Raw genomic sequence first — 24,153 nt, forward strand, 5'->3', positions numbered from 1 at the left:
CATGGTTGTTCTTTAATTGCTTTAACAAAATGTCAACAGGCGGAACTTGATTGAGTCCACCGATGTGTTTGATGTCAAAACACTCGTTAGTATAAAGGCTGTAGCCGATGTAACGCTAGATAATGTCTCATTATGTAACATAATGTAAAGGCTTGATGTAGCCTAACAAAAGGATCCTAAGTCTTTGATAGGAGGAGATCGTTAAATTCAAGAAATACATAAAAAACATGATGACGTTAGCCAGCAGCCTTTATAATTAGGCTATTAGGCCTTTTAGCCTATTTTTTTTTACCGTCATTATTATAGCCTAGCTTTCCCGAGAAGAGTAGCCTTCTGCCGGGGTCAGTGAGGGAGCACAGGAGGAGCCACCAGTGTTTTCATCTGCTCTTTGGACACAACAGTTGCCTGTGTCTTCATATCACTTATAAATGGACTTATTTTCTACAACATCAGCGCTCTGCTGGATGCCGGATATGTGGCAGAGACTGTGTCTGCTATTTTAGCCCACTCTCTCTCCCGAGTTAAGCGTTATTTGGAGGTTCTGGTTTTCTCGACACAAGTTACAAACACCTCTAGTTCATCTGACTTGAAGTTCAACAATGTGTATGTTTCATTAAAAAAAATACCAAAAAACAGCGACTGAAAGCTGTTTAGCTCGGCGAGATGAGTAAAGAGGCATCGGTTGCTAGGTAACAGACATAAAAGTTGATAACCGATGTTGGATTGAGTATTTAGGATCTCCTAACCTGAGATAAGATAAGATGAAGTAAGATAAGATAGGATTCCTAAAGTTAGTTAGGATTTGCTTCTGTAACACCAAATTGATCTTAGACTCTTCCTAGCTTAACTTAAGACTTAAGATAGGAACTTTCTGTAATGCGCCCCCGGCCTTTATTCTGAAACACTGGACCTGAAATGTAATTTTTTTATCGATAAAGTTCATTATAGAAATAAAGTTAACTCTGGTCTTGCTCTATGACTGCAACTCTGGTTATCGCTCATACCAGAGAAAGTGGAGAAGTGGAACGAGACAAAGAAGGAGGGTTTGGGGTGGAGGGCCAAAATAAAGTAATTACAGTGACATACTTGAATTTCTATGGTGACACATTTAAGTCAAAATACAAACACTCCGTGTGTGCCATACTGTAATGTTGTCTTTTTTAAGTTTTCTTTGTGCTGGCTTTAGTGCAGCTCATATTAAAGGAACATATATTGGGGGAAATGCGCTTTCCAGTATTTGCTTTGTTTTAAGCTTTGTTTTGTTGAAGTGATTAAACACATGAGGTGTAACATGTTAATGTTAATTAATGAGCTGTAGAAGGGCTTCTGAACTGTCAGAGAGAGCAAGGCTAGCTTGTTTCCAGTCTTTATGCTAAGCTAACTGTCTGCCGGCTCCGGCTTCATAAGGATTGAACAGACATGAGAATGTTATCTTTTTATCTCTCCCTCCAGAAGAAACCAAATAAGCGTATTTATCAAAAAGTCAAACTATTCCTTTGAGTGCCAACTTCTTGTTCTATTAATTTTAAATATGAAGAAAGAAGTGATTTCTGATGCTAAGAGAGCAAAACATGTAAATGTCACAAACTGCCACAGATTAGGTTGTTACTACTGTGAAACTGTTGTGATAAGAACAACAGTAGTAACATTTCCTGATGTGCTGTCTTTTATATATTAACTAGATGAAACTACACTAAGTAGACAAACACACACACACACACACACACACACACACACACACACACACACACACACACACACACACACACGCACACACTCACTCACCAGTCCTGAAGCGAAGAACACCGCCAGCAGCGCGAGGCAGGTTCCCATGACGATCAGCAGCAGGAACACGATCAGCGGATGCTGCTGGCTCATTCTGTAGTAGGACTCATAGAGCCAGTCCTGGGGCTTCTCGCCCTCCACGCACACCTCGCTCTGGAAACCCGGGCACCCGTCTCCCAGGCCCTCGGGCCCCTCGGCACCCTCGCCGCCATCGTTCTTCTCCAGCAAGTAGCGTCCGTGGGTCCACAGAGCCTCCTGCCACATGGGTAGCTGCCTGTGGAAGGACGGCCCTGCTTTCTTACTGACCAAAACACGTGCTGAGGGATGCTTTCACTCCCTTTCCTCCTCACGCTTAAAAAGTCCACCTCCTCCTCCTCTTGGTTTTAAAAAAGTTTGCTCAGCTGTGTGCGATGCATGGACAGCTGAGTGAGGGAGAGACAACTTTTCACCTCATCTGCTTTCCCTTGCATCCTCTGCCGCTCCTTCTGCTTGATGTGACAAACTGAGTCAGGACGGTGTGAAAACGGATCTTCCTCCTTCTCCTCCTCCACCTCCTCCTCTTCCTCTCAGCAGAAGTGGCCAGACACCAAAGAGGAGAGATGAGACTTCAGTTCCCTTCCTCTTGCTTCTCCTTCTTGTTTGCTCTTTATATTTGGCCAGTCGGATGGAGAGCAGGCAGCCTCTGCTTACCGCACGGCGCTGTAGCTGCGACGAGGCAACATGTTACTCTGCTGAGGTGCAGATGAGGACTGAGAGAGAGAGAGAGAGTGTGTATAACTGGGAGGGAGAAAGGAGAGAGAGAGAGGAGCGAGGGTGTGTACCAATGCCTGTGGTGGGGAGAGCTAGCGGGTTAAAGTGTGTGAGTGTGTGTGTGTGCTGTACCTATCAGAGCGAGTGGAAATGTGAGAATTGTGATGTGTGAGATTAGCCTATGTGGAGAGAGGTGGTATATGACTCAAGACAGTGTGTGTGTGTGTGTGTGTGTGTGTGTGTGTGTGTGTGTGTGTGTGTGTGCGTGCGTGTGTGTGTGTGTGTGTTTGCAGGGTACAGAAAAATGAAGAGAACTACAACTTTACATAAGAGAGAAACCGCAGCGTGTGTGAAGTTAGAGAGGAAGAACTAGAGTGTGTTTGTCAGCAAGTGTTTGTGTGAGTGAGCGAACATGAGTGTGTGAGAGGGGTTGTAACAGCTGTGCAAAACCAAGAAGAGCAGCAGAGCGTGGATGGAAAGAGAATAAAATGCCATCCAGCAGCCGGTGACGAGATAAAAAGGCGGGCAGGAAAATCACATACACATACGGGGGGAAGGATGGGGAGGACGAGGAAAGAAGAAACAAAGTCAGGAAGGAGAAACCTCGGGAGACAGAGAGAGTGTGGGAGGAAGAGAGATCGGTGCTTCAAACGGAGGGGGGAAGGAGAGAGCTGATAACGAGTGAAAGTTTGAGAGCGACAGCGCCTGTATGTGTGTGTGTGTATGTGTGTGTGTGTATGTGTGTGTGTGTGTGTGTGTGTGTGTGTGTGTCGGCGGTGGGAGTAAAATAAGATCTGACGAACCCAAAATCCCAATATTCCTCTCTTCCTCCCAGCTTTCATTTCTCTCTCTTTCATTTCGACTCCCGTTCTGCCTCACCAGGCTCCCTCTCTGCCCTCTTGCCATACTACATGTGATGCTCTGTGAAGTGTGAAAAATGGCCGTGCCACTTCAATGTGTCAAATTCACATAGTTTCCTCTTAGCACGCTAACCAGACAGAGGGAGAAAGAGAGTCTGTATGCTAAAGCCAAGCATACAGCGTATCTGATGATGATAAACACTGCTGAAGGTCATCTTTAGAACCTATAGGCTTTACATTTTCTGATAATAGCTCAGTGGTGATGTTATCCAGGGTGAAAATAAAGGCAACAGGCCTCTGTCCCAGAGCACTGAAAATTACAGTCAGCCATCAGCAAAGCAGCAAACACATTATACCCACTGAATAATGGACGCACCCTGTGGTAAAACTGGTAATAACTTATACAAAGTGAACAGACTTCACAAACGTGCTAGCGGCTCTGTGAGCTTGTATGAGGGCACAACAGTGCTTTGAACTGAATTTTAACATTAGCCTGTTGGAATGCTCACTATAACAGCGTTAAAATGCTGACGTTTAACAGATGTTTAATAGAAAATGTTCGTCATGGTCACTATCTTAGTTTAGTGAGTTAGCGTGCTAACACTTGCCATTATGCACTAAACAGCTGAGGCGGACCTTTGACCTAAAGATGGTGCCAGATTAAAAGTTAGGGAACCACCAAAGTTATCACAGTTCATCCTGATGAAGTCCAGATGAAAGGCTGTACCAAACCTGGTCTGGGGATCTGCACAACATTTTTTGGCAATCTATGCCAGTTTTTCTCAAACTTTTTCACATCAAGGACCCCTAAACTGACACAAATTAGACCACGGATGCCCATTTGGTAAGATTTTGCCCAGGGTCCCCTATCTGATAGGATTTTTGTTTTTAGATGTTTTATTACAGGAAGTGTATGAAACCCATGACCAAAGTAAGCATACGTCATGTCAGTATGTTAGTTATGGATGGAATTACAGTGATAATAAATTATTACCCTTTTTGCTGGGGGCCCCCAGGGGAACCTCCTCAAGGCCCCCTGAACCACTGATCTATGCAACATTTGGACCGAATGACCATACAGCAAACAGACCGATATTAGCATCCCTAGCAGGAAAAACATAAATGCAATTTGGGCTGTTTACAGTATGTTGCCTTGCTTTGATTGATGGCACGCATGATGTTGTCAGTACTTAAATGAAAAGGCTCATTGATGGCCCTGAGGGCACATTATTACAACAAGGACACCTGGGTTCCCTATATTTCATGTAATTCGACTTGTCAGTTGCACCCCCTCCAGGCTTTTGGTGTAATTTTGAAAATCCCGGAATGCAACAGTGAACTTGTTGTAAAAATCTGATTAGCTGTATGTGTGAAAACTTAATGGACTTACTCAGGATTCACAGCTGGATTTTATGGAATATTTTCAGAAAGAGTGCAGAACAGGGAAATCAATCACTGTGGAGACAGCAACATGGTGAGAAATTCATACAGAATCACTATCCAACTGGCAAATGTAATGACAATAATGACAGTGATAATGATAATGATACCCACATTATCATGTCCTGCTGCACATTAACTCTCAAGCTACCAAAATATTCTCCACATATATGCTCTGTCAAGTGACCTCTAAAAAGAGAGATTCTCATGTTTTAATCATGTTGTAGAATACAAAAAGAAAACTCCATGCGGGTCAGTAATGCTTTGATTGTTTTGATTAAAATGCTGTTATTATGGTCAGAACTGTAAGTACCGTTTAGCTGTTGACTTTAATCTTTTTCAAGAATCCATCCATTCAACAATTGTTTATAGCAAAAAAAACCATACATTAAATAAAAGCTGCAAGAGGCAATTTTGTGACCACTAGAGAGTAGAAATGACACAAAAAATAGCGTTTTGTCCCCATTCAATACTTACTTGGGTTTTGAGAATGTATTACATTACATTTATTCACAGATGCAAATATATGCAGCAGATGCAATGTATTAAAGAGGTAGTATTATGTTTTATTTATCCTTTATTGAGTTATATATCTTTTTTGTGCATGTAACAGGTTTGCAAAGTGAAAAAGCGCAAAGTCCAGCCCAAAGGGAGTTCCCATCTCCCACAGAAAGCTCTGCTCTGAACCGCTTGTAAACAGCTCATTTGTAGTCCAGTCCTTCACTTCCTTTACTTGTGACGTCACAATGAAAATGCGTCATAAAGCTTGCCAAGCAGCTATCGGGTCAGGCACGCCCTCAAACCAAACTAGTCTGAGCGGAGTCCCTTTGGCTCGACTCCCGTTTGTTTGGGTTTCCATCGTAGAAATGTTGTACCTGTACCTGCTTCCAGGTACTTTTTTTCGTATCACCTCACCTCTGTCGAGGTTCCAAGCGAGCTGAGGGATACTAAAATGTAACTTGAAAACAGCTTTAGCATTGGTCAGAGAGAATATTCACTATTCACTGCATCATCATTGCTGCACCAGACAGAGGCCAGCAACAGAAAGTTTTATATTTTACAGTTTTGTATGTAATTTCATCACTAAATCCACTTCTGAGAAGTTTTGAGGCGAGAAATCAGCTGTGTAGATGTCGAATATTGACAGTTTTACGAGAAGTGATGGCGGAACAAAAATGTGCTTGAATATTTTTGGCAGAGGAAAACACAGCTGGAAGGTTTTCATACCGCTTATCTGTCTTTACAATCTCAGTAATGTTGAAACATTTTAACCGTAGATATATTTTAAGAGCTGGTGTGTGTGTCGCATTGAACATTATGTCGCGGCAGTTGTGTGTGGCGTCGCTATGACGACAAGCTACGTACTATCTCTGGGTACTATCTGCAATGGAAAACGGAGCAGGGCTGAGTAGAGTCGAGTCTATTGATTTGCGCAATGTAATCATTTTTCGGCAAGGCAGCATAGATCGTCAGAACACCGGCAACAGTTCAACGTTTAGTCCTAATGGTAAGATGTGGAACAATGATGTTGTGTGGTTACTTAAGACCAATACAAAAAAAGGATTTTTAGAAATGTTGGCCAACTGAGAAATATGAACATGAAAAGTATGAGCATGTACAGCACTCAATACTTAGTTGGGGCTCCTTTTGCCTGAATTACTGCAGCAATGCAGCGTCGCATGGAGTCGATCAGTCTGTGGCACTGCTCAGGTGTTATGAGAGCCCAGGTTGCTCTGATAGTGGCCTTCAGCTCTTCTGCATTGTTGGGTCTGGCCTATCGCATCTTCCTCTTCACAATACCCCATAGATTTTCTATAGGGTTAAGGTCAGGCGAGCTTGCTGGCCAATTAAGAACAGGGATACCATGGTCCTTAAACCAGGTACTGGTAGCTTTGGCACTGTGTGCAGGTGCCAAGTCCTGTTGGAAAATTAAATCTGCATCTCCATAAAGTTGGTCAGCAGCAGGAAGCATGAAGTGCTCTAAAACTTCCTGGTACACGGCTGCGTTGACCTTGGACCTCAGAAAACACAGTGGACCAACACCAGCAGATGACATGGCACCCCAAACCATCACTGACTGTGGAAACTTTACACTGGACTTCAAGCTACGTGGATTCTGTGCCTCTCCTCTCTTCCTCCAGACTCTGGGACCTTGATTTCCAAAGGAAATGCAAAATTTACTTTCATCAGAGAACATAACTTTGGACCACTCAGCCGAAGTCCAGTCCTTTTTGTCTTTAGCCCAGGCGAGACGCTTCTGACGCTGTGTCTTGTTCAAGAGTGGCTTGACACAAGGAATGCGACAGCTGAAACCCATGTCTTGCATACGTCTGTGCGTGGTGGTGCTTGAAGCACTGACTCCAGCTGCAGTCCACTCTTTGTGAATCTCCCCCACATTTTTGAATGGCTTTTGTTTCACAATCCTCTCCAGGGTGCGGTTATTGCTTGTACACTTTTTTCTACCACATCCTTTCCTTCCCTTCGCCTCTCTATTAATGTGCTTGGACACGGAGCTCTGTGAACAGCCAGCCTCTTTAGCAATGACCTTTTGTGTGTCAATGGTCGTCTTCTGGACAGCTGTCAAGTCAGCAGTCTTCCCCATGATTGTGTAGCCTACAGAACTAGACTGAGAGACCATTTAAAGGCCTTTGCAGGTGTTTTGAGTTAATTAGCTGATTAGAGTGTGGCACCAGGTGTCTTCAATATTGAACCTTTTCACAATATTCTAATTTTCTGAGATACTGATTTTGGGGTTTTCATTAGTTGTCAGTTATAGTCATCAAAATTAAAAGGAATGAACACTGGAAATATATCAGTCTATGTGGAATGAATGTATACATTATTATTCACTTTTTGAATGGAATTACTGAAATAAATCAACTTTTTGATGATATTCTAATTATATGACCAGCACCTGTACTGTATAGTATTAGTATTGCACAGTTAGTGCACAGCAATGTTAGCATTCATCTGAAGCTAGGTGTATAGCCACCTTGACAAAAGTAACTAAAAGTCACCTTTTAGCTCTGTTTTGGTCTCAACAAATTGCTAAGAAAAATATCTGGGTCTTTAGTTTCCTAGGTGTCCATCTTTCTTTACCCACAAAGTTGTTTGACAAAATGGCCGCCAACAATTTTATGTGAGGTGTTGATGAGGCAAGGGCATGAATCGGCAGCCTAAGTGTTACCATAATATTAATAGTAATTATAGAAACTGGAGAAATGATAAAGACAAACAATTCAAATTAATAGTTTAGAATTTTTCCACATCAAAGTATTCACCACGGTGTATCGTTCAGCTTAATAACATAACGTAAAGTACACAATAAACGCCTACGGGTTACCGTAAATAGGGTTTGAATATGATGCACTCCATTTCTACAACACCACTACAATCTCAAAAATGACAGAAATTTGAACTTCTTGAGGCCAGCTGCTCCAATGGTTGGAGGAAGAGGTTGAAGTTCTCAGTGTCATTAACCTCCTGAATGTAAGGCGCCGTTGCAGTATATCAGGCCTTCTCGAACAGCAGAAGCCTAAATATTTATTTATTATTTATTTTAGTTACAGGAAAGAGATAGACAGTAGAGAGATAGAAGGGATGACTGACGTCATCAGAATAACCCAGATTCCGACTTGACAAGATGATAGCTGAATGATATGAAGTGTGATGTATTTACAGCCATTCAGTGTTGATCATTCTGCCTCTTGTGACTGTGAGTCTGCGCCGTCTCGACGGCTTTTTGACCCTGTGGAAATGAGCGAGAATCTGTGTTTCATGGTCACATCAAATCTCCCTTCTGGTGGCAACAGAGGCATTTGACAAACGTGTTAAGAGGTCTTAATCTGCCGTGTTTGGTGTCTTGTCTGTTTTATCCCTGCGTTTGTATGTGTGTGTTTGTGTGCTCATACCATATTGCAATATATGCTTCCTACTTGGTTGCCTTGAATAAGTGTGTATAATGTAATCTAATTAGGTCTGCCTTGACACAACAAAGACCAGATTAATGAACTGAGCTGAGCTACTTGCACGCGGACACACACACTCAACCCCCATGACAGTTTAAGAGTGTGTCTGTGTGTGTTTGTAATTGTGCAAGTGAGAGACAGCTTGAACTGTGAGCCATTTTCCTTTATTCAACTTGTCCTTGGCACAGTGTGATAAATGTGTGATGAATGAAAATTCAAGAGCCCTTGAGCAATGTTACTCAAATTAGGGGAATCCCATTCTTTACCAAGATTACCCCCCACCCCCCCGACAAACACACACTCTCAAACTTCCCCAAGTGGCAGAAGCATTACTGTGGAACTAATCTGTGAAGTGTAATTTAGACTGTGAGGGGAGAAAGATGATAGAAAACATGAGGAAGTAACCCCAAAAATTAAGTGAAATACACACACACTCACACACACGCACACACAGACCAGCAGATATGAGCAAGTGTGTGTGAGACACAGACAACTTCTATGTTGTCAAACCACATCCCATTCATCATGTATGTGTTCATTGTGCTATAAATGGGGTCTTCTATATATATCTCTCTATATAGCTAGCTATCTAAGATTATACTCCATCACATTAACAACAGGTGTGGTTATGCTGGTCACCTGCTACCCACTTCTCTCTCTCTCTCTCACACACACACACACACACACACACACACACACACACACACACACACACACACACACACACACACACACACACACACACACACACACACCACTGAAAAAGTGGTGACAGAATGAGACCACATTGAGAAAGAGTGGCCTTAACACACTAACTGTACATCAACACCCTCCCACATGCAGACAGAGGCACTGTCTGCATGTGTCAGGAAAGAAGACGAGGGAACACAAGCAGATGGAGAGAGAACTGTGGAACTATGCTGCCTTCATGTGCTGTGGGAAATACTGCAACTATAAGACAAGTGTGCATAAATGATCCAAAGTGGTAAATACTAATGTGAAAGTTAAGACTGATTTATGTTATAAATTTAACAACTTCTTTTTTTCTGAGGAATTCTCACCTTGACAAACATTTTCTTTTCTTCCTGTTGAGTTTCCAAATTTTATTTTGGCGGTAACATTAACATTCTAATGTTTGAAACCATTCTTAAAGCCTCAAGCCAGTTTTAACTGCCGTTTTTGGTTAACGTTTTTTCTTAAACAAAGAGAATGGGGGTGTGATTAATAGTCGGACGTAATACATTACTATGACAACCAAAAACTGACCGGCTGGAGTGTGCACAAACGATATGCTGTGTTAACATCACTACACTGTAAAGTTTAGTACACTTTACTATCTGGCAGGAGTAGCTATTACTTACCTATGATAGAAACTAATGTGCGCGTATCAGCTATTATCAATCATACAGTCGATGGTCCTGTCACGCACTGCACACGATATCTCCCACTACGTTTTAAGGTGCGCTTACTTTACGTGTGGGGTGTGGTGGGTGCCTCCACCGATGCATTGGTAAAACGGCCGTCAGTAAAATGCGTGTTGCAGACTGTATATAAGACGGTGGCAGGTGAAAGTGCAACGCGTTTTCTGTCATTTGTCCTCCAAAACTGCACTCACAAATGCCATTATGAAAATGAACAGCACACTACACCAAGAGGAGGAAACTAAAAAATAAAATGAAGACCCTCTGTTAGCCAACTTTCTGCAATAACTATGCTAGCTAACTACACCTAGCTAACTACAACTTAGTTAACTTAGCTAGCTAAACTAGAAAGACAAACCAACAATCAGACACAGAGAGGCATACCTACTCTAAGTTCTAAGTAAATTACATAATACTCCATAAATTGGTTAGCTAGCTCACAACATGTTTATCGGTTTGATGCTCTGACTTAAAGAGGCGTGACGGCGGGACAGCTTTTTAAAGAGGCATGACAGTGCGCCTGCGCAAGCTTGGAGAATGACGTATGACTCATGGAATTACTCTAGTCATACGTCACAACCCCGTTTTAACAACTAACCAACTTTTGCAACTTTGAGTACAAAATTAAGCCATTTGGCAAAAATTATTTGGCAAACTATGTGGGTAATCAACATTGTAAGGAAATGACTCAAATATCATAGAAATGTCAAACAGACACAAAGCAACTTTAGCATTTATTTTAAATTGTGTTTCTGAATAACTGATATGTATTCCAATATTCCCTATTTAAGCTTTGTTTTGATCTTCACTAACTTCTGAAGGAAATATCTGGCTCTTTAGCTTTAGGCTAGGCAAAAAAGATGCATGGACCTAAGGGGAACTGAAGAGTCGGATGATAATTCAATGTGGTTTCGTCTCTACAAGCGACCCCTAGCACATTACACTTATGATCCACAGTTGTTGTTTTTTTAAATACAGTAGTGTAGCTTTAATGATATGATGGATAATTTAAAGTGGATTTTAGAAGGTATTGCATTACCCCAAACTATTACAATTATAGAGTAATACAGTATTATAATCTATAAAACAAAACATAAACATACAGTACGTAGGTTCAACTTTAAATAAAGGGTCAAGTCACTTGATTAAATCAAGACAGCAACCAATGAAATATAAAAAATGACTGTCACAGGTAGTTGATATGGTCTATTGGTCATGACCTATTCTTGATTGAAAAGCGCTTGTGCGCAGTGACAAGTTACACATTGCGGATTGGAAGAAAAACAAATGACATCTGACCTGCACAAATGCTTAGTAGCTGAGAGAAATTGCCTCCTTGGTGCGTTATACTATATTGCACATATGCCTGTCATTGTGCAGTTTTAATGCGAGGCTCCAAGACATTTCCTCTGTATTTAGGAGTCTGTTTTTTTAAAGCTTTTTTGGGGTAATCAAATGAATAATTAGGATGCACGAAGCTGGCAGGCCTGCTGAGAGAAATCTGCAGCTTGTCACTTTTTTTAAAACAAAGAGCAGCGTGAGCTCAGAAAGAACAGAGGGAATAACAATTGGATTCTAGATTCTCAGTTTCCTCTGTGTGTTGCCGTTTTAAGTACACCAGCAACAGCAATAACACACAGGCATGCACCCACGAGACTTGTCATAAATCAGCGTACAGACTATCTTTATTTGTGCCTACTTGGCGTCACACATCCACACTGACTAATATGGGAAATCAACAGTGATGGAGGTGAATCCTGTATTATGGAGAACAAATATTAAATGGTCAAACATAATCTGTACTTCTGTATACTATATGTGACGTATTTGAAGATATTGAGGGCCAAAAAAACTGATCTAGGTTAAAAAGCATCTTATGAATATAGGAGCCAGGATGCAGCTGTGCGTAAACAATGATAATTACAGCAGGACTGACGAGGTGCTAGAAATTAAGCAGATTTCTCACCTTGATGAGAGAAAAGTGGGCTTCATCACCTAACTGGGTCCCTCTTAACCCAGCGGTGATTAAAACACACTGTGATGACCTAGATAAGTAGCAATCAAGGTGGGAAAGAGAGACAGAGTGATGTAGAAAGCGAGATATACCACCCACACTGAGAATTCCTGATTCCTCATTAAGACGAACACTGTGGGATTCATTAAGTACGACGTGCAATGGTTTTCTCAATCAAACACAGTGATTTCAACCACGCTGTACACTCAGCCTGTTTTGGATTTGAATCCTTGACAAAAATGCCTTATTTGAGAGATAAACAACATGTCTGGGAATTGACAAAATGCTAAACTAATCAGGCTTTTAATTGCCTTTGATTGCTATTGTTCAGAGGATTTTTACTGGGATTGTTAAAATGCAGTTTGGCTCTGTTTCCTGCAGCACTAAATCTTGAGAAGTTGGTCTTTGAGTTTGAAGCCCCCCAGTCCTTTATAAATACTGAAGCTTCACAACATGATTAAGTACTACGGTGGTCTCTCTCTGCACTAGCACTCTATATACAACCTTTAATAAAGTGCTTTGTAAGCAGTGGTCTCAGGGTGAACATTTACATAAAAACACTTTCAGACAGCATTTAACTCATTACCACTCACAGTCATTCATTATCTGTGGTACATATTATGATAACCTTAGCTAATTCTGTTTACATTTAAGCATGGCTTCCCAACCTGTGCGTCAGATCCTCCTGAAGGGTCACAAGATAAAGTTAGAAAGTAAAGAAGGTTGTATGGTATTTATGTCATATCTATGCAACATTTGTTAATCTGTCCTTCTTTAAATTTCTTCTTCATCATTTTTAAGTTAACATGGTGAATTTGGTAGCAGAGAGTGGCTTATTTACCCATTGAGCAGACAGGGTGCAACATTAGCATTCATTTGGAGTTGAATTTCTCATCCTCCGGATATTCACTCTCCTTTTAGTTTTACAGAAATATATTTTTATCTGCTAAATGCTCCTCTGTGTTCTCCCGCTAGTTGCTAACTTTGCCTGTCTGCTGTTCGGTGCAGAGCAGGTAGGAGCAGCAGTAGAAAATGAAAAGGCTGCTGATGAGAGTAGTGAGAGTGAACCAGTAAAGTTGCGGGCCATAAAATCAGTTCAAACCCGCTGAAATGCTCTGTAAGACTGAGAGAAACTGCAGAATCTTGTGATGATTCTGGGGTTGTTGCTGCAACTGGCACCTTTCACATTACACACAATTTAATCCATTGTTAATATAAAATAATAATAATATAAAAATCAGAATACGAGCAGCTTTAAATTCCTCGCAGCTCACTGACATATACAAGCTGTGAATTTCAGGTGACTGAATGCAGCATCATGGTCAGGCAGGAGCAGTCTCATCTGCCTGTTACTCTCTCTGCTCTGCCTTTGGAAGAATCAAACCAAGTGTGGATGCAGCTTATCACTGACTTGTGAGCGACTTGTTTATCCAGCCGTGCATCAAGCTTTTCCACTCAAAGTGGTTTAACTCAGCTCTGGCTGAGAAGAGACGGCCGGGCCGGGTCATCTGGTTGAACGGCTGACACTCCTCAGACATAGTAAAGCCAGCCATCTGTTTATTGAACAGAATCCACTCCAACTTAGTTATCATGGATGGTCTTCTGTTGGTTTGCAGTGAACATACAGCACTTTTCCTAGCAGAAGAGGCAGGTTCAATACATGTTGACAGTATTACAGAGATGCACTCCTTAGTCGTCTCTTTTTAACTTTCTTATTGGATTTTGGCACCCTTAGAGCACTGACTCACTCCGAGAAACCTTTGATTCTTGTCTCTTCATCTTTTTCCTGTCATCCTTGTCTGTGTTGTTCAACCTCGCCTGCTGAATGCTAATCCATATGTCTCACCTTTGAACAGGTAGCTACTTTACAAATGAAATCTTTTTTTTTTGGCCCATTTCACCTCGTTCAACCAAAGCTTTGGGTCTAATCCTCTCATGCTTCCTCTGTAGATCAGTTTTATTAATGTTCAGAGGTTATGTCAGCAAGGTTAAGACAAACAGATTAGGATTGTCATGAAGATGCCCTGGCAGGTGCTTTAGAGTTGGCTGGACTGATTATTTTCTATAATGAGAAGCCCCGCAGCTGCCAGCACAGACACTATAACTAATCCTGAACAAATCCAGACACATACAAACACCAGACAACCACTGAAGACCCTGTGTGACTGAATGTCAGGTTTGTTGACGATTCTATGTTGAATTAAGGGTTTAAGCGTACTGAAGACAACAGGGAGCTCAGCAAGGTAGGGCGGCCTTGTGTTTCAGCGGTTCTCCTAATTCAACACCAACAGCAGTACGTGTGCACCACCCAGTGTTGATGAGAAGAATCACATGTTGACTGAAGAAAAACCAGAGTCACATACAGTAGACACCTAGATACAGTGGGAACTTAACCATAAATCCCGGGCAGTGGTTGAAGACATTTTCATACTTAAGTAAAAGTACAGATACCACATGAAAAATGTTACTTCATCTGTCATCCAGTATAAACCTACTCTAGTAAAAGTAAAAAAGTAATCAAAAGCAAAAGTACTACACAATCCATATTTTAAATTTCACTCAAGACAGATTTGAATACAGCATTATAAGTTATAGGGAATCACAATAAGGAAAAGTGAGTCGCATGAGGACAAGTGGATATTTCCCATATGTGGGGGAGGATAAGTCTGCGTGGGACTTTGGGTATGTTAAGATGAGACAAGGAGGCAGGAACCAAAACTAACTGAAACACTTTTCAATTCACAATCTCACCAAAAATCCACACATGTTAACTTCAGCAACTCTCATAAAGTGCAGCTCACAGTCCCAAACAGAGCAAGGTTGGCTTCAGTTTTCAGATGTTTATATTCCAAAACTCTACCAGCTACGTTACTACTCGGTCACAAACTGGCTGGGACTCACAGTGCAAAAACAGAGCCGTCACATCTGACACCACGATACTCACTACAGTCCTCCCTCTGTAAGGAGCCTGAATAGAAACCTCTTCTAGAAAACATCAAGTGCTGGTTTGAACAGACCTCTGCGCACTAACTCAGACATCATGAAGTCTGATAGACTTTGGGCCAATCTGCTGAGTTATTTGGTGGAGAAGCAACTGTTCCATTAGGGTCTGAGCTGCTTGGATCTGATGCTGGCTATACATCTCTCTGGCTGTGCTTGTACTGGCTGAGGCTGGACGTGTTTCACCTGGGTCTGTGTGATTTCCAAAGACATCTGGACTGGGTCTGTGCTGGTACCGGCTGAGGCTGGATGTGGATCAGCTGTGCTTGTTCTGGCTGATGATCCTATATCTACTCTACTGAAGCATAGCCCCTGTAATTACAGATATTTTTTATATATTAATGTTCAGCTGAATCAGGCCCATTCAAACTGGCTTGTTGAGTTGTAACTAAACTTTACAGTCTTGTTTTAAAATGATGTATGAGGAGTGCCTTCACATCCTGTCAGGACTGGTCCCACAGATGTTTCTTGATCAAAGGCGTGAGTTTAATTTCGTGCACGCACCGCGGGCATCTTTCCGAGCTACAGTTTATAAACACCGTGGTCCGTCTGTGTTTATCAAACTTAATAAAGAGTTGTATGAGTCGGCTTTATGAGTTTTGCATTTGTTTTTCAATGCTGCTCCACTCAGGTGCGCTGCATGGGCGACTAATATCAATGTTACGAGGTCTAGTTCAGAATGTAATGGAGTAAAAAGCCGGATATTTGGCTTTGAAATGTAGGGAAGTGAAAGTAAAAAGTTGTGAAACAACTAAAAATACTCAAGTAAAGTACAGATACCGAAACTCCAGACCAGTTAAAGCTGCACCAATCAATATTTTTATATGAACAATGGGTCAAATGACTTTGGGTAATGTAAAAGGGGCCACAGTAGGCTAACAAACCCACAGAAAATCTGCAGTTTTCCCTCAGCCCTACAGGGTAGTTTAATCTTTCAGCTTACTGTTTTGGTTTTATAGACCAGACCAGCAACTGAAGATTCCTTTTGTATTAAACAAACCTTTCTTTTATAGACACAGTGGCCGGTCATTGCACATCTGGACAGTGATACATATCTGATCAAAACATCTCTTGATAACGGTTTGATGTGGCTCTCTGTGTCTGCTGAAAGTGTAGATATTTTCACTGTATTACAACTTTATACCATGATAATGTGAGAATGTTGTGTTGAGCTTGTTGTGCTGCCATCAAGAGGCCAAAAAGGTAATAAGGCCGTGTGAGTGCAGGACTTTTAGCCTACATATAATAAGGGACAATTAATAATTCAACAATTTGATGATCCCTCTGGGATCAATGAAGTACTTTTGATTCTGATTTTGAACATCTGTTACATTCTAGCCCCTGCCAAACCATTTCACGCAATGCTGATTAAGCCCATCACCGCCAGGTAAATCACTCTGTATTCTGGAGTTTTTTTAATCTGGCACACAGGTAATGGTGCGATTTATGTCAACCAGGACATGGTTTGCTAGAGCCGAAGGGGTGAGAAGTCCAAACCATGTAGAAAGCTCCATGATTAGCCTTTGCTGTAATTATAAAAAAAGTCCATTGGAGAGAACGTTTATTATTAATAACTATTATAATTGTATAGTTTGTTTTAATATACTTTGGTAGCATTGTATAGCATGCAGTCATGCCAATAAAGCCATTTGTAAATGAACACATGACGCGACTCTGTACTCGTCTCTGGAGCAACCGTAGAAATGAAGAAGGCTACAACAACTAGGAGTACTGCGGAGAAGCCTCCAAATAAAGTTTCTGATTCCAGATTTAAAAAAAAAAAAATCAGACAAACACGGATAATGATTTGTGTAGCTTTTCTTCGTTGGAGAGCACTGAAGGAGAAAACTGAGGGCAGCCCCATTTCGTGTTACTGCTCTTGGACAGGTTAGTAATGTATTTGTATGTATTTGTAGTAAGCTATGTAGCTATTACATGCAACTCTACCTAAATAATGCATTGTCTTGGAAATCTATATTTATTTTTTTTACAATTTCTGAACAGGAGCCTGTGGCGAGCTCACCTGTAGGCACCATAACCAGTTGTCGACAGTGTTTGTGTAATTTCTCTCATTGCCAGAAGGGGAGACTAAATTTCCGCAATGAAGGTTTAATGGAGCTTTAAATATCATACCTCACGGTCACTTACAAAAAGCACACATTGACTGGCAGTTTTAAAATGTTTATTAAAAAATAAAATAGAAAAAAATATATTTACATAAAAATGTCAACAAAAAAAAAAATACCCCCCCCCCCCCCCTCACAGAAGCTGGGCAGTGGTTCCCCTCTGGCCACCGAAAGCTAGGTGTCCATTTAGAGGGCCACTGCTCTCATGAATCAGCCAGGACATCAAGGGGCTGCCGCCTTTCTCTAAACAGCAGCCACCAGTTTAAAATCCCTCATTGTTTTGCAATAGGGGTAATATTACATTGCATTTACATGTACATGTGTACTGCAAAATCTCAGCAGTCCTAGCCGCTCTGTCGCTTCCCTTTCCCCGTCACTTACACCAACAAGAAGTGAAGGCAATGTGGCAGAGAACAACCGAGAACTTTAACTCTTTCCGCTACCAGCGGACTGAGAGAAAGTAACGAGGGAAAAGTGATCACGGAGAGGGTTGGACCGCTGAGATGCACAGAGATTTTGATCCATACAGACTTCCAAGGATCCTGCATGTCAGGTCTTTGCTGTGGAGACGCAGGCAACTCTAACCAGTCAACAACCTCCCATGACCGATTTAATTTTCAGCCTCTCATCAATGCTGGTTCTAATCTCTAAAAGCAGACATGGCTGTCAGGGGTGCAGTTTGAAAGGGTTAAAAGGGCTTGCCAACTATATCCACGCTTGTTTTCCAATTTATATACCGGGCAAGGATTGCATGTGACTGAGCATTTCATGCACCAACGTGATCACCTCCCTACAGATGGAAATAATGTTCCGTAGAGAATAAGAGGGTGAAAGGTGATAGTATGGCTGGGCACATCTCCGGAAACTCCAGCAGTCTGTGTCCAATTAAAAAAAAGATTTTTTTGGTCAAATCATTAAACGTGAAAAGGAATTTCTCTAGCTGGAGGTGATGATTAGCTGATAATCTGCTTTGCCTGCGAGCCATCGGCCAAAACAGAAACCCTTCATCTGAGATTGAATTGATGCCAGGTGCAGTTTTGACTGAGGGGTCAGAGTTGCCATGGTTTACAGAAAAAGAAAACAAATAGTGTAACAGCACTGAGCAGAGTCTCAGTGAAAGGTAAACAATTGTTGGTGGACACTTTGGCCCCTTCTGAGGTGCACCTGCAGAGTGCAAGTCGCTCTCTGGGTGCACCTGTTCTGTCGGGCGTCTGCTTACAACCTGTGGTGACAAGTCATGAGTCTCGATACGTTCTCACACACGTTTCACTATGTCACACACTACACAGACCCAGACCCGACCACTGACATTAACATCCCCCATTCCTTACATTTGACGGATACATGTAGAAAACTAGACTTTGAAACATGTCAGGACCTCCATACAAATACAAAGGGGTCAGGCTTGTAGTTCACATGAGTTGGCTGGCGAGCCTGACGGACAGTAACATTACTCCAGTCCAACAAGCAGTGTTTGTCATTTTGGAGAAGAAACAAAACCCAAATGAAAAGACAAGAGTGTTGACACAATAATTATAATAATCCACTTGCATAGTAATAACACCAGCGTGTGTAGTGTTCTGGGCGAGTCACAGCCTTCGACACTTCTGTCCTGTGAGTGTGTGTATTTGTGTGACACGGTGTGCTCACAGAAAACGACGTACACATAGTCCAAGTAAACACAAAGAAAGGCATTGCAAACAATTAGCGGAAGTACCTGGCAATCACTTATACACAAGATTCCTGAACGGAATCAAAATATAATTCCCTTTCACTAGGGTTCTTGGTTCAGGAAGCACCACCACCCCACCCCACCCAGATCTCCTATGCCCAGGAACACAAAGGAGAAAACCTTATCGCTGAGCATCGTAGTGTTGGTCTGCACTGATTTACAGCTGCGGGCAAGAGTTTACCTCAGCCCTGGGATCGCATTTCCACAACCACAGCCCTCAACTGGAGTGTAAGAGGATTTCTCTGACCAGGAATAAGTGGCTGTCTGCCCCCTTACACTAATCTTGATCTTCAAATTCAAGTCAGATAAGTGGCTGCCTTCTTGGCCGCAACCATCCTACAACATGTAATAAAAAGAGACGAGCACAAATGAAAAGACACTAGCATATATGTTTAACAGAACAGGCTCTTTCAGGCCCAAATCCTGCACTTTCTGGAAGCGTTTCTTTTAAAATTGCCTCCAGTGGAGAGAAAGATAGCCAGGACAAAAGTAGCAGGCCACTGCCAGCCTTCCCCTGACCGACAGAATATGGCAACAGCACAGTCCCATAAGGGACACACACATACTGAAATATACACATACACACAATCTCGAGGTGGCACTGCTAAAGCCCTATCTGCTCAGGAGCTGCGTCTTTTAGGCCAAAACAGAGGTACATCCTTTCCCCTCATTTCTCACGATATCCCAGGTTGCAAATTTCATCCCTCCATTTCCCTCCCGGATGCCTCAGACTAATTGGGCCGAGGAACAAAACTTCCATGAGAAATTTCATGTTAACCTCGCCTATTTTCACAAGACATTAAGGAAAATGGAAAGAATATCAAGCTCCGTATCCCTTTCTGATCCTGCTTCTCTTCATCAAACAGAACAAGACAAGTAAAGGGAGAGAAGAGGAAAAGGGGTGGGGGGGGGGGGCTTTGAACTGGGGTCCTTCTCAACCTGACGACACACACACACACACACACACACACACACACACACACACACACACACACACACACACCAGAGATGCTGCCTGGGGAAAGGCTTCGTAAACAAAATTTAAAATTCTACAAAAATAAAACAGTATAAAAATGCCTTTACATATACACACACAAAATTAAATAAGCATTCACTTTAGCTCCAAAAAGAAAAATAACATTATTGCACAAAATGAAAAACCCTTTGTTCTTACATGTATAAACTGTATTAAAAAAAAAACAAAAAAAACAAAAAAAAAAACAAAACACTGAACCACAGGCAGCTCGGCTGCAAGGGTCAAGACGAGGTCAAGTTAACTTGGTAATGGCATCACTGCCAAGTCCAACAAAAACTAAACAAAGAGACCTGAAACAAAGATGAGGAAAACAAAATACTGAAAAGCATAATACTGACACTACCAAACTGTGAACAAAGGTCATGCAGAAATGGAAAGGTAGAGATAGTAGGAGGAAGATGCAGAGCTGTGGGCTGCTGTTCCTTGTCTCGACAGCTCCAAAGTGAAAACTGCTGGTCTCTGGTCCTCTGTCTGCCCGTCCATCCTCCTTTGAGACGAATGAAGAGCCAGGGTCTTGCAGCCAGAGAGGGGTAGGATGAAAAGTGGGGGAAGGGGAGTGGTTTCTATCTGCTGAGGCTAACCGGGAGGCTGTCCCTCTTTCTGCGCCGCCAAGTGTTGCGGTGATACTGTGTGTGCGAGTGAGCGTGTGTGTGTCCGCGGTTAGCCAGAACAGGGTTGTTGACCAGCGGTGGGTTGTGGAAGCCCTTCACGTTGAACTTGGCTCCGTTCTGAGCAGGGGTGGAGAGAAGACACAAAAACACACATATATAAAACTTCTTTACTGATCATGCAATTTATTCTATTTTACATGACAGAATATTTAACCCTGTAGACTGACTTCTAGACATTCTCTGCATTATTCTGTCTTGACAACAACCAAACCCTGTCAACAAATGTCTTCCCGTAAAAAAAGGACCTGACTTGTTATGTCATTTGGCAACAGACTGCATTAACCAATCAAGTCCATGCAAGTGCACATCACTGGTGTAATACTGCTGTGAGGACATAAAGACATATTATATAAATATTTACATAAATTACATTTACTAAGAGTTAGATAAGAAAATTGATACCACTCATGTCTGAATGCTCAATATGAAGCTATAGCAAGCAGGCAGTTAGCTTATGCTAGAAACAGCTTGCCTGGCTCACTCCAATGGTTTAAAAAAAATAAATCTTTTACCAGCAACTCCAAAGCTCACCAACACATTAACTCATTTGACTAGATATTACCCCTGCTTTCTCAGTGTGTATGCTTAGCTTACCTAATTGCCTGCTGGCTTTAGCGTCATAATTAAACGTACAGATAAAAAAGTGGTATCAATTTTCTTATCCAGCTCCTGGCAGGAAAGTGAATAAGAGCATTTTCCAAAGTCTTATGGATCATGTCCCCGTTTATGTCATTTCCTATAGCAACAGGTACACACCAGATGTACAAACATCAGGCGGTTATGGACTATAGATGGCAATTTCATTTTTTATGTAACCTAAAGGACTAGTCTAAAGAGAAAAACTGAGTGTGTGTGAGAGGCAAATCAGATAAGGACAAACTGAAAATGTGAGATGGATATTGTGTGTGTGTGTGTGTGTGTGTGTGTGTGTGTGTGTGTGTGTGTGTGAGTGAGAGAGAGAGAGAGACAAGTTTGCCTTGACAGTGAGTGTTTGTGTCATCCGGCGCCTACCTTGTGTGTGTGGCTGGAGTGGGGGCTGAGCGGAGGCTGGGGGCTGGAGGGGGCAGGGGCATGAGCATGGGCTGGGGGGGGCATGTGGAAGAAGGGGGGGAGCCCGGTGTCTATACACACCTGTCTGCCAGGTATGGAGTGCATTGCTAGACCACCGGGCAGTGAGACACGAGCCTGGAGGACGGAAGGGATAATAATTAATTAGGGGGAAGGGCAACAACATATGGCTGTTCATGTTTGTATCAAATGCTCTAAATGTCCGGTTACAAAACACCCTTAGTCTGAAATTTTATACATCGTTCTCTTAACATTACACAACCCTGATTTTTATGTTTCATTTTCTGCTGTAATTCCAAATGTTACCCACTACATCATTTATCTTGTTCCTAATTTCTATTCACAATCCAAGCAAATGTAAACCCGTGGTGCCTGTAGCCATTGCTGCCATTACCTGTGAGCCTGGGGGCAAGAGGAGATGGTGTCCTCCCATGCCGGGCTTGCCGGTGCCCATGTTGAGGCCTGGTGGTAGAGCTAGGCCCAGAGGAGGAAAAGACGGGTATGGCGGCAGGGCTGGCGGAGGGACGGGACACGGCAGTGTTGAATCAGAGTCCTGGAAAAAATACACATAAAAGGAAGCGATAATGAGCAAGTTTGAGTGTGTCAGCTGTAGCTCCTGCACGTTTCCATCGAAATGCTACAATAAAATGAGATGCAAATTGGGTGCTCTTTTCAGATGGATTCGAGAGTATAAAATAGGTTATGCTGCGTGTAGTTGTATCAGGTGGGTGGCAGGATTACTCCATTATGCAGTTGACACCCAGCATAATCACAAGAAACTGCAGTTGTGTCTGCAGCAATTTAGTAGTTTGCCATGAGTGTTTCATAGCAGTGCTGCATTTCATGCTGTCTGCAGACTGCATTATGGATGTAAACAGGAGGTCAAGAGAGAAGCTTTTATGTTAACTGACTCTTCACTTTGTCAAAATTTACCTGACAAACACAAGTTTCTATTCGCCATAGTAAAAACGTACTTACAAAAATGAAATAAACCACATCAAGTGCTCTAGCGCCTATCTGCTTATCCCGCAGGTGTGCGTTTTCTTACGTTGTCAGATCCAGACAGTGAGGAGACAGAGGAGGCTGAAGAGTGCTGCTGGGGGCTGGAGATTGACATGGGGGAGTCTGCGCTGTGGGGCGACACAGAGTCCCTTTGCTGCTCCTCTGACCCGCCACCGAGCACACAGGGCTCCTGCTCAGACACCAGCTCCCTGGGAGGTGAAACTACAAAAGTCAAAGCAAATGTTCAGTAATTGAAAAATTCTAAATGCTCAGTCGATTTTATCATTTAGACTATTAAACAGCTTAAAAATCATTTACTTTCTGTTCTATCTGTACTTCTCATATGTTCATGGTTTCAACATATTATCACAGAAAGCACAAGCAGTTTTTCTTCATTAATGCAGAATTCGATTTGGAGGAATCGTACCTCTGTTGTCTGTTCGAGCCAGATCCCTGCCCCCCCACTTCTTAATGATCCATTCCCTGTAGTCGATCACTTCTTGGGTCAACCTGATTATCCTACCCAAGGTGCTGCAGGGAAGAGAGAGGGGTTTTAAAACAGCACCGTTTTAATCCTGGGCATCTTCAGTACCGTGGAATGGATTGAATACTAACCTTTCAGAGTCTTTGTTGGGATACGACTGCGCAAGCGGTGACACGGCATGATTCAGGACAGTGTAGGCGTAGTCAAGCACCTGCTTGACATGCATGGCACCATAGGAACCCCTCCCCACATCATTACCTACACGGAGTAATGCACACACAAGAGTAAACATTAAAAAGGTGTAAAGATAAATAATCCCAGTATGCTCTGTGATATTAAACCTTTGGCATTTTTACTGTTTTACATACTCCAAACTCTTCATTTGCTGTGGGATATGACTTGCTCATTCATAGAAATATGGTTAGTCATCTAAAATGTAGCACACTGTATGAACTATAGACCTTAAACTAAAACTTTGGCAGTTTTTTGTATCATCATAGCATTCAAATTATTGTGATTGCATAAGTTTGCTTTTGCAGAAAAATACAGGTATAAATTGGTGCGGTCTATGTGATGCTTTTAGCTCGATTTCTCAGCGTGCCATTGCTTTGTCACTCTTGAAAGTACCACTGGATGGCACAAAAATAAGGAATTTTAATACACATAGGGACTTCAAGCCTTTGTTCCAATTCATTCACCTAATGAGTCAATACAATTTATTATAATAGACAATTACTGCACAACCATTTGTGGAACATCACAGTATAAAAACCACACGAGAACTGGTACAAACATG

General features: G+C 42.1%; 2 protein-coding genes across 5 annotated transcripts in view; both read right to left on the bottom strand.

The window, feature by feature from the left end:
- The window catches only part of adcy2b (adenylate cyclase 2b (brain)), a 45,605-nt gene extending 42,914 nt beyond the window's left edge, over positions 1 to 2,691 (bottom strand). For 3 of the 4 annotated variants that reach the window (XR_005445096.1, XM_038725093.1, XM_038725094.1), the window contains exon 1: positions 1,786 to 2,049. Coding sequence is in view for 3 of the 4 variants with exons in the window: in XM_038725093.1 (XP_038581021.1) it covers positions 1,786 to 2,049 (264 nt within the window). In the remaining variant the exon portion in view is untranslated. Of the gene's footprint in view, positions 1 to 1,785 lie in introns of all 4 variants that reach the window. The other variant, XM_038725095.1, reaches the window with a different exon arrangement.
- Positions 2,692 to 17,477: 14,786 nt separating this feature from the next.
- On the bottom strand, positions 17,478 to 23,615 carry tent4a (terminal nucleotidyltransferase 4A; the record flags this gene model as incomplete). Its single annotated transcript, XM_038725386.1, is given in 6 exon segments — positions 17,478 to 20,860; positions 21,815 to 21,988; positions 22,266 to 22,424; positions 22,920 to 23,095; positions 23,301 to 23,404; positions 23,489 to 23,615. Coding segments are annotated over 6 exon segments (905 nt in total), but the record flags the coding sequence as incomplete, so codon positions are not given.
- Between the last annotated feature and the right edge of the window lie 538 nt (positions 23,616 to 24,153).

The sequence above is a fragment of the Micropterus salmoides genome, unplaced genomic scaffold (genome assembly GCF_014851395.1).
Source record: "Micropterus salmoides isolate LMB-PRFRI ecotype aquatic unplaced genomic scaffold, ASM1485139v1 Ms_hic_scaffold_17, whole genome shotgun sequence".
Classification (NCBI taxonomy): Eukaryota; Metazoa; Chordata; class Actinopteri; order Centrarchiformes; family Centrarchidae; genus Micropterus; species Micropterus salmoides.